This window comes from Trichomycterus rosablanca, chromosome 9, assembly GCF_030014385.1.
Source record: "Trichomycterus rosablanca isolate fTriRos1 chromosome 9, fTriRos1.hap1, whole genome shotgun sequence".
Taxonomy (NCBI): domain Eukaryota; kingdom Metazoa; phylum Chordata; class Actinopteri; order Siluriformes; family Trichomycteridae; genus Trichomycterus; species Trichomycterus rosablanca.
The window spans coordinates 20,180,182-20,190,703 of NC_085996.1; the positions used below are offsets into that span (position 1 = coordinate 20,180,182).

Genomic DNA, 10,522 nt, shown 5'->3' on the forward strand with positions numbered 1-10,522 from the left:
CCTATTGTAAACTGTTTTGTATATATTTGTTCTTATTGGGTTTTTTTTCTCTGTAACTGAGCTTTGGCAATACGAATGTCCTATTTTGTCATGCCAATAAAGCTTCTTTTGAGTTGAGTTGGAGTGTGTGTGTGTGTGTGTGTGTGTGGGGGGGGGGGGGGGGGGGGGGGGGTAAGTTTTTAGAAGACTTTGACTTCCTGATCTGTATTTTAAGAATCAAATCAAGTAAAGAAAAAGAAAATAAGAACTTAATAAGTGTAATCTGGGGTGATAACAACACTTGTGGGGTGGATATTGATTTATGTAATATTTATATTATGTACTAACCGGTGGTAAGCAGTGCCAGGCTAACTTGGACGTTCCTTGTTGACGCAAGAACACTTAAAACTTCAGCTAAAGGAGGAGTCGAGCTTTAAGCGCATGTGCCACTATATTTCTTAATTTTTTTTGGCCGTTTATGAATAATATAATTTATGTAAATTATTTTGTGCATGTTTGTAACCTTTTATGTTCGTTTGTTTTCGTTCTAACCCGGTTAGCTGTTTTGACGCCGTGTGGACGAACTCAATCCTGCCAAAACCAGGAGGAATTTTCTGGGCAGGTCGAGCCTAGCCAGCTTTGCTACACAGACGTTCTGGAATATTTTGCTCACCCTAACATATGGCACACGTTATAAGTATAAATAACAGTAATTGTGTGTCGTTATAGCATATAAAGCAGTATTACTCAATAAAAATCAGAACTACTGTTATTAAACCGAAAAGCAACTCACCCATACTGCTGCAGGAGCGCCACTAGTCCGTCCTATAAACGGGGTTAGCTAGCAACCTGGATGCTAGCAATGTGTATATTTATTTACTATCTATTAGTGCCGAGTCGCAACGAAGAGGAAAAGAATTACTCACAAAATAAATCCATCCGTCTCCCACAGTCCAGCAGTTCAGCGCTTGTGTTGTGTTTTCCACGGCTTTACTCTGTACTTGTGTAGGTGTACAGTGCAGGAAGTTCTCCCGGAGTCTCCACCTTTCTTAGGTTGCCCTGAAACTACTGCCACACATACACACACACACACATCTACACAGGAGCAAGAAACTCCGCGATATTTCAGTGCTGGAATCGCGCGAGACTAAAGAGAAATCAAACTTAACACGCTATACGTTATAAGTCGAGTATAGTCATTACTGCAACTGTGTGTTTTCTGTGACTGAACAATTATAACACATTTTTATATTACCAAAAATAAATTAGAGTTTGTTCATAAGTTTATTGTTGGCTTTTTAAAAGAATTCTGAACAACAATTTGTTATAGAGTAGGGCGGCACGGTGGCTTAGTGGGTAGCACTGTTGCCTCTCAACAAGAGGGTCCTGGGTTCGATCCCCAGGTGGGGCGGTCCGGGTCCTTTCTGTGCGGAGTTTGCATGTTCTCCCCGTGTCCGCATGGGTTTCCTCCGGGTGCTCCGGTTTTCTCCCACAGTCCAAAGACATGCCACCAGGCTAATTGGAAACACTGAATTGTCCTATAGATACCTAGCCGCTAGATGCACAAACCAGTGCATTGTAGTGCCGGTCCCAAGCCCGGATAAAATAGGGAGGGTTGTGTCAGGAAGGGCATCCGGCGTAAAAATTGTGCCAAATCGATGCTGACCCTGCAACCGAGCGGGACAAAGGCCCAGGAGAAGAAGAATTTGTTATAGAGTTTATAGAGTTTGGTCAAAAGTTTATTGTTGGCTTTTTGAAGGGAACAATGTGGTGGTGTAGAAAGTTCTGGAATGTCAAGACTCAAGATAAATCAAACTTGAAACGCTACACATTATAAGTCAAGGACTATAGTCATTTCTGTAACTGTTTGTTTTCTGTGACTAAACAATTGGAACACACTTTAATATGACCAAAAACAAATTACAGTTTGTTCATAAGTTTATTGTTGGCATTTTGAAATAATTCAGAACAACAATTTGGTGGTGTGGAAAGTTCTGGAATGTCAAGACTCAAGATAAATCAAACTTGAAACGCTACACATTATAAGTCAAGGAGTATAGTCATTTCTGCAACTGCTTGTTTTCTGTGACTGAACAATTAGAACACACTTTTATATTACCAAAAACAAATTACAGTTTGTTCATAAGTTTATTTTTGGCTTTTTAAAAGAATTCTGAACAACAATTTGTTATAGAGTTTGGTCAAAAGTTTATTGTTGGCTTTTTGAAGGTATTCTGAACAACAATTTGTTATAGAGTATATAGAGTTTGGTCAAAAGTTTATTGTTGGCTTTTTGAAGGTATTCTGAACAACAATATGTTATAGAGTATATAGAGTTTGGTCAAAAGTTTATTGTTGGCTTTTTGAAGGTATTCTGAACAACAATTTGGTGGTGTAGAAAGTTCTGGAATGTCAAGACTCAAGATAAATCAATCTTGACCCACTACACATTATAAGTCAAGGAGTATAGTCATTTCTGCAACTGTGTGTTTTCTGTGACTGAACAATTATAACACATTTTTATATTACCAAAAATAAATTAGAGTTTGTTCATAAGTTTATTGTTGGCTTTTTAAAAGAATTCTGAACAACAATTTGTTATAGAGTATATAGAGTTTGGTCAAAAGTTTATTATTGGCTTTTTGAAGGTATTCTGAACAACAATGTGGTGGTGTAGAAAGTTCTGGAATGTCGAGACTAAAGATAAATCAATCTTAAAACACCACACATTATAAGTCAGCTGTTTGTTTGGAAACAGCTGGAACACACTTTTATATTACCAAAAACAAATTAGAGTTTGTTCATAAGTTTATTGTTGGCATTTTGAAAGAATAACAACAATTTGGTAGTGTAGAAAGTTCTGGAATGTCGAGACTAAAGATAAATCAATCTTGAAACGCTACACATTCACATTATAAGTCAAGGAGTATAGTCATTTCTGTAACTGTTTGTTTTCTGTGGCTGAATAATTGGAACAAATTTTTATATGACCAAAAAAAATTGCATTTTGAAAGAATTCTAAATGTTATTTACAATAGCTTACTAATTCCTCATCAGTAAATGATTAACCACAGTGGGTGACCTCTGTGCTCATACAGATAGGGGTAGTTTGATTACATTACATTACATTGCATTACATTGTATACCCAGCTTAAAATCATTAAAAACCAGCCAGGCTATCTAAGACTTAGGCTATCACTTAAAACCTATCTGTAGGATGTTTTATTTCAGCATGGCTTTGTACTTTTGCCAAGAATGAGAAGTAAACCCAAATTGTACTTTTAAAATGAGAAGAAATTTGAATTTGGTTCCTGCAATACACTAAAAAAGTTGGACTACGGGCAAAATAAGAGTGAAACGTTTGTAGACTATTCAAGTTTCAACATGTTGAACCATTTCACAATAAGCAGGTGAATTGGTAACAAGGGGGTTTCATGATAGGGAATAAAAGGAGGATTCAGTAAATGCTCAGTCTTTAAAAGCAAAGATAAGCGACGTCTCACTACTTTGTGCCAAACGTCAGATGACTGACATTTCAGTTTCTCTTAATTGACAGTTACCTGCACCTCAGTGAGTGTTAAATTGATACATTTCCTCCTGGAGTTACTGGCTACTGCTGGCAACCTGCTTTCTCTTTAAACCAGGATTCTACAGAGATGCTGGCATGGTACTCTTTATCTTTTTTTGGAAACCAAGCTGGCATCATGGCAACATACCCCGTGGGCACTGAAGGCCGAACAGCTTCTACAGTAAGCACTGTGTGATGGATGACATCTCCAGTGGGCACTGGAAACAGATATCAGTCAAGGACAAGATATAACCAGACAGGAGCCAAGACAGAAGGCAAAACAGAAGCCAAAAGAGAAGCTAATCAGAAGCCAAGACAGAAGCCAAGACAGAAGCCAAGACAAGAATCAATATCTACAAACAAGCATGAACCATGTTTAGGCTAACTCACAGACAAACATCAATTCACACAATAACAGTCACAATGACTGAACAGGAAGACTGCAATAAAAGAGCCTGTAAGGAACCTATATACATGGTGTATAAAAAAAAATGAGATGAATTATTACAAGGGGGTGATTCTTACATTTACATTTTCGGCATTTAGCAGACGCTCTTATCCAGAGCCACTTACAGAAGTGCTTCCATAGTAAACATTACCTTGCTCTAGTTTAGGTAGACAACAGTTCAAGAATACAAATCTGCTGAAACCATGTTAGAACCGAAGGTTTTTTTTTTAGCAGGAAATGAATTATTATTATTATTATTCATTATTATTATTCATTATTATTAGAGCATTATTAAGTAAGTACATGTCAACTTAAGTGTTTAGTAAAGAAGTGGGATTTTAATCGTGTTTTGAAGACAATAAGAGACTCAGATGTTCGGACAGACAGAGGAAGTTCGTTCCACCATTTGGGTGCAAAGACCAATCAAGGAAAAGAGCAAAGAGCAAGAGGGGTGCGATACAAAAACAAACCATATGTGATGTACAGATAGACTGTGATTGTGACATCTGTTTTGCCACTCTGCCATAAATGCCGGATTTATGGAGTACTGCAGAAAGATCCAACATCCAACAGGTCATTCTATCTTTGCACAGGAATTTTGGAGCCTTTTTTAGAATGAGAGTGGGTCTTTCTTAACTCCCTGACCAGGACCCTTCTTGCATAAATGTCCATTTTGGCCATACAACTAAGCCTCAAGGTTGTTAAAAGCTACTTCCATTTCAAAACTGGAGGAAACTGGAGCACCCGGGGTAACTCAGGGAGACACTGAAACAGGGAGAACATGCAAACTCCACACATAAAAGACACTGTCACCCAGCCGGGATATGAAATATGGCAATTATATCTATTCAAAAGAAATACACAAAACAATAACGTGTGCTTAAAAGGTCTAAATACAGTGTAATACCACTGTACTGTATATTCTAAGTATAGATGTAATGTAATAACTGAATTGCTATTAAAGCAGTGTCAAGTCTGTTTTCAAAAACTAAATTGTAGTATGTTATTCTACCAAACTCTACCAAAAAGGCATAATACAATTACAGATATAGTAATTAATTACTTTGTATTTGTTACCCACAACACTGATTGCTGCCACATCTAAGCAGTGAAAGATAAACATAGTTCAATGAGAAAACATGGTTGAACATGATTTAAAACTAGTTTAGTTTTATAAAAACTACAGGGCTATTTTTTCTGCAATATCTACTTAATGTTTTAATATTTGTTTTATGTAAGTTTTAAAGATAAACCACCCAGAAATGGTCAGGTCGCATAACCCCACATTAACAAAAAATATTAAAACAATGTGTTGGTTAATTGGATATTCATGACTTTTTAAAGCTGGCTTTCTGTATCATTTAATGGTGAAAATATAAATGTAAAAATGATATTTTAAGTCCTACAGCATTTTAGGTTCCAGTTGTCTAACACCATGCCAATTCTACTTTGTTTAAGTAAAATAAGCCAAGGGCAAAACATTTTTCTACCTGTTCTACTAGTTTTAGACAATGTTTACAGTATTGAGGAATGTCAATGCATGCTTGGGTGGGGCAGCGGTTTGTTACACCAGCCCACTACTGCTGAGATCTGGGTTTGAATCTTAGTGGTGCTATTGGCGGGTCAGGCATCTACACAGACATGATTTGTTGTGTCGCAATTGTTTCGGTTGGATTGGTGCAATGTCCAGGGTATTCCTGCCTTGTGCTCTGTGTTTTCTAGCAGAAGCAGACATGCCAAAGCAGTTGATGAAAATGAAATAAAATAAGAAGAATGTCAGTGCTACCTTAGGGGGCTGCCTATACTGTACTGCCTAGGCCTGTTTCCCAAACCGATGTACTAATTTTTGACATGTGCCGACATCTTGAACACATGAGTTCAAATCTCAGCTCTACTAGCAGTAGGTTGGGTAATTTATCTGACACTGGCAGATTTCTAAATATATTTTCATGTTATTTATTTATTTATTTTGTTTATTTATTTTCCTTCTTCTCCCTTTTAGCTTGTCCAATTGCCCCATTGCGTCATGCTTCCTCTCCACCAATGCCGATCTCCGCTCTGATTGAGGAGAACGAAGCTAACCCACGCCCCCTCCAACACGTGGGCAGCATGCCGTATGCATCTTATCACCTACACTTTGACGACTGCAGTGCAGCTTAGCGTTGATTACAGAGAGACACACTCTGAGAGCACTCTTTTCTCATCTCTGTGCAGGCGCCATAAATCAGCCAGCAGAGGTCGTAATAGCACCATTGCACATGAGAGAGAGACCCCATCCGGCTTAATCCCGGCCATCTGAACAACAGGCCAATCGTTGTTCATGTGGCTGCTCAGCCTCAGCCGACAGGCAGAGCTGAGATTCGATATGATGGGGGAGTAATAGCTCAGTGGTTAAGGTACTGGACTAGCAAACAGAAGGTTGCCGGTTCAAGCCCCGCCACCACCAAGTTGCCACTGTTGGGTCCCTGAGCAAGACCCTTAACCCTCAATTGCTCATTGTGTAAGTCGCTTTGGATAAAGGCGTCTGCTAAATGCTGAAAATTTAAATGTTGATGTAAATGTATTGAGATCCCAGCTCTGGTTCCAGCGTGTGTGTGTTTTTACCGCTTCGTCACCTGAGCGGCTATATTTTCATGTTATTGAACAATTCTTAGCATAAACAATGCAACAATGCAACTTTGCAAGAGACCAATTACATTTTCGGCATTTAGCAGACGCTTTTATCCAGTACTGTGACAGTAAATTGTTTAAGCAATTGAAGGTTAAGGGCCTTGCTCAGTGGTGGGGCTTGAACCGGCAACCTTTCGATTACTAGTCCAGTACCTTACCCTCTAGGCTACAACTGCCCATATGTGATGATGTAAGTACTCCTTACACATCACCAAGACTAGACTAAGTTATCTAATGTAATTAGTGTAAATAAATAAATAGGTACTTACCTGTTGTCGGGAGGTGATCCAGGTGTCGGCGGAGGTCGGGACTTTGATGGGTAGAAGGTATAAAGGAATATAGGAATAAAGCTAGCTGAATTATTGATTTAAGTTATGCATTATGTATTGTGAATGAATGTGTACACTGAATGTGTACACTGAATGATCTGTGTTTAAATGTCCCCTCTATTTTCTCCTGCTTCAGGATTGGCCACCAGGTCCTATAGCGGAGGGACCTTTTTGTTAAAGCAGGAGGAAGTGAGAAGGGAAGGGGGGAAAAGATGGCAGAAAGTCTTCTGTAGTTTTACATCTACTGCCTATTAGTGAGACTGCTATGGTCTTATCTTATTGGTAACGGCCTTTTTGTTGACTAAGGTCAATAGGGTTACTTACAGCAACCAGCTGTGGTTTTTATTTGTCAAACGTTTAAGTATTTCTCGTGTGTGTGAATAAAACAATAGCACTGGGAACTTGGACTTTTGAACTTCGGTCCTTCTTGCAAGCCTCCAACACTTGGTAAACCTACCTCACTTCTTTACACCATAATATTAATGACCTTTACTGCCCTTACTAGCACCAAAATGAAATACAGACACAGGCTGGGCAGTGAAAACAATTTAAGACTAAAATCCTAATAAACAACTTCATTGTGTGACCCACACATAGTGTAAAGCACAACATTTTTAATTAATCTGTGGTCATTCATGCTTTAAATTCTATTTTGCATTCTTATTACATTTAAGACAATGTTTATTTTTATTATAAGCCTTATAATCTGCATTAAGATGTTGAGTGAAATGTTAAAATGAACATGAATTTTAGTATTTGGCACTACTACAGCTCAGATTACTTAAGTTTGTCCATTGACGCACATGCTCAGACAACAATGAGGTGTATTCTATCTAAATATTAACGTTTTAGAAGTCAAATAGTTCTTCTAAGCAAACAAGGGCTTTCTCAGCGTTAAAAGAGAAGTCCAGTAGACCCTTGGGTTACGAATGGTTTACCGTACGAACATTTTGGGTTACGAACAATATTTTTCAACTTAACGTACGAACAAATTTTGGATTACGAACCAAAATTTGCGAAACTCGTGGCGTCACGAACAAGTTAACTCAGACGGTCTCTCTCTCTCTATATATACGTATATACAGTGAGCGAACATTAGGACAGCGGACGGTGTTTTTTCGGTGTTTTCTTTATATTTTGTAAAATTAAATATTAAAATGGCCTCAAAGAATGTGCAGAGAAAGTGCAGTGGTGAAAAAATGAACAAATCTATTACTATTCGTTGTTGTATAATTACTCCTGCCAGTAGCTGTCACGGTGTATCAAACAGTGGGGACAGTTAGTGAGAGAGAAGAAGGAAATCGCTGAGTAAAGTATTCTTTCTTTCATGCAATTACACCTACAGAATACAACATTATTGAAATAAAGAAGGAAATAATAGAGAAATATGAGTTATTGTTGTTTCTGGTAGATACATTTTATAAAAAAAAAAAAAGGAAATTTATTATGGTGTATGATACAGCACACGTACTGTACTGAAATGTGATGTATGTTTATGTACAGTGCAGTACTACTGTGTATTGTTGTTTATTATTGTTTATTACAGGAATGTCTATTCTATAATTGAAGATTAGGGGAAAATATTCTTGTATTTATAACAAAAATGACCATTTAAGACATTAGAGAGGTCATTTGGTGGTTTGGGAGGTCTGGCACGGATTAATCCTATTTACATTATTTCTTATGTGAAAAATAGGTTTAACTACCTAGGTTTCCTTCGGAACCAATTAAATTCGTAAGTCAAGGGTCTACTGTACCACTACTTTCTTTAGAGTAAAGTTAGTTAGTTAGTTTTATTTGAGTTGTAGGATTCTAAAATTGTATTTTATAAAACGGATAGTTCCGATCCTAAAATCTGATTGGCTGAGCCGCGTTTAAAGCCGTTGTAAAATCCCCGATAAACGCACACCTATGACCACCTCACATCATTCCATAATAATACGCCACTGAAAAGAAAAAGTGAATGTTATGGTCGCCCTCATGTTGCCTAGCAACACTGCAAGAAGATCCTGGGTTCGATCCCTTAGGTGGAGCGGTCCGGGTCCTTTCTGTGTTAAGTTTGCATGTTCTCCCCGTGTCTGTGTAAGTTTCCTCCGGCAAGTGAGGTGAATTGGAGATACTAAATTGTCCATGACTGTGTTTGACATGAAACTTGTGAACTGATGAATCTTGTGTAACCAGTAATGACCTGTTTTGTCATGAATGTAACCAAAGTGTGTAAAACATGACATTAAAATTCTAATAAATAAATAACATACCCCCCTGGTTTGGATCTCTGTGAAGCATGATTCATATGGCAGTATAATAATGACCCAAAAAAACCTCAAGCTTTGCAACAACTACTTGACTCTGTAGTCGTCATATAGCCATAACATGAATAAGTGCAGACTGTCATTCCATCCAGTTTTTGTTGTAGATAACAAAAACTAAGACCTTCTAAAGTACATGCTGTTTTTTTTTTGGATAATTTCACAAACTTCTAAACTTACATTAACCATGTCTCAACTTTTTTGGTGTGTTGCAAGCATTAAATTGGTCATTAATATTTACAAAAATTAAAATTGATAGAGTACAACATTAAATGATTTTAAAGTCTAAATGATTAAAGTCGAAATGATTTCGAGATTAAAGTCAAAATTTTATGACCATAGCAACCTCCTTGTGTTAAAATGAGGGATGTTCATGATTTGGTAAAGTTATACTTTTGTATCGGTTTCCCCAATCTCGGTTTGTTATTAGCACAAGGACACTGAAATGGCTTTGCAATAAACTGTGTTTATTTAGAAGAATGTGCACCACCGGTGCGCTCGGTGTCTGCGTCATCGCCAGTACTTCAACCGAGCCTTATGGAGCCTTATACGATAAACTAAAGCTGTACGGCTTCGCTATAAATGGATGCATTGATGGGTTTAGTCGTCATGTCATGTGAATGGAAGCATACAATACAAACAACAACCCAAAAGTATTGGGGGGTTATTGGATAACCACACTAACCCGCATTGGAGGCTGCCTTGAGTGCTTGCGTGCCGATCCAGGTACTGAGACCCGTGCTTCTCTGAACTGACAAGCCTACGACGTCTGCACACTCTTTAGCCGTAATATTTCTACTTTAATCTCGAAATAATTTCGACTTTATTCTCATAATATTTTAACTTTAATCTCGAAATAATTTCGACTTTATTCTAATAATATTTCGACTTTAATCTCGAACTAATTTTGACTTTATTCTCATAATATTTCGACTTTAATCTCAAAATAATTTTGACTTCATTCTCATAATATTTCAACTTTATTCTCATAATATTTTGATTTTATTCTCATAATATTTTGACTTTAATCTCATAATATTTCGACTTTATTCTCATAATATTTTGACTTTATTCTCATAATATTTTGACTTTAATCTCGAACTAATTTCGACTTTATTCTCATAATATTTCGACTTTAATCTCGAACTAATTTCAACTTTATTCTCATAATATTTTGACTTTAATCTCAAAATAATTTTGACTTCATTCTCATAATATT

General features: G+C 37.2%; 1 protein-coding gene across 1 annotated transcript in view; it reads right to left on the bottom strand.

The window, feature by feature from the left end:
• The window catches only part of cd2ap (CD2-associated protein), a 124,168-nt gene extending 123,145 nt beyond the window's left edge, over nucleotides 1-1,023 (bottom strand). Inside the window, exon 1 of the mRNA XM_063002044.1 lies at nucleotides 906-1,023. Within this exon, the coding sequence (XP_062858114.1) occupies nucleotides 906-918 (13 nt within the window). The 5' untranslated portion in view covers nucleotides 919-1,023. The remainder of the gene's footprint in view (nucleotides 1-905) is intronic.
• Nucleotides 1,024-10,522: the final 9,499 nt, after the last annotated feature.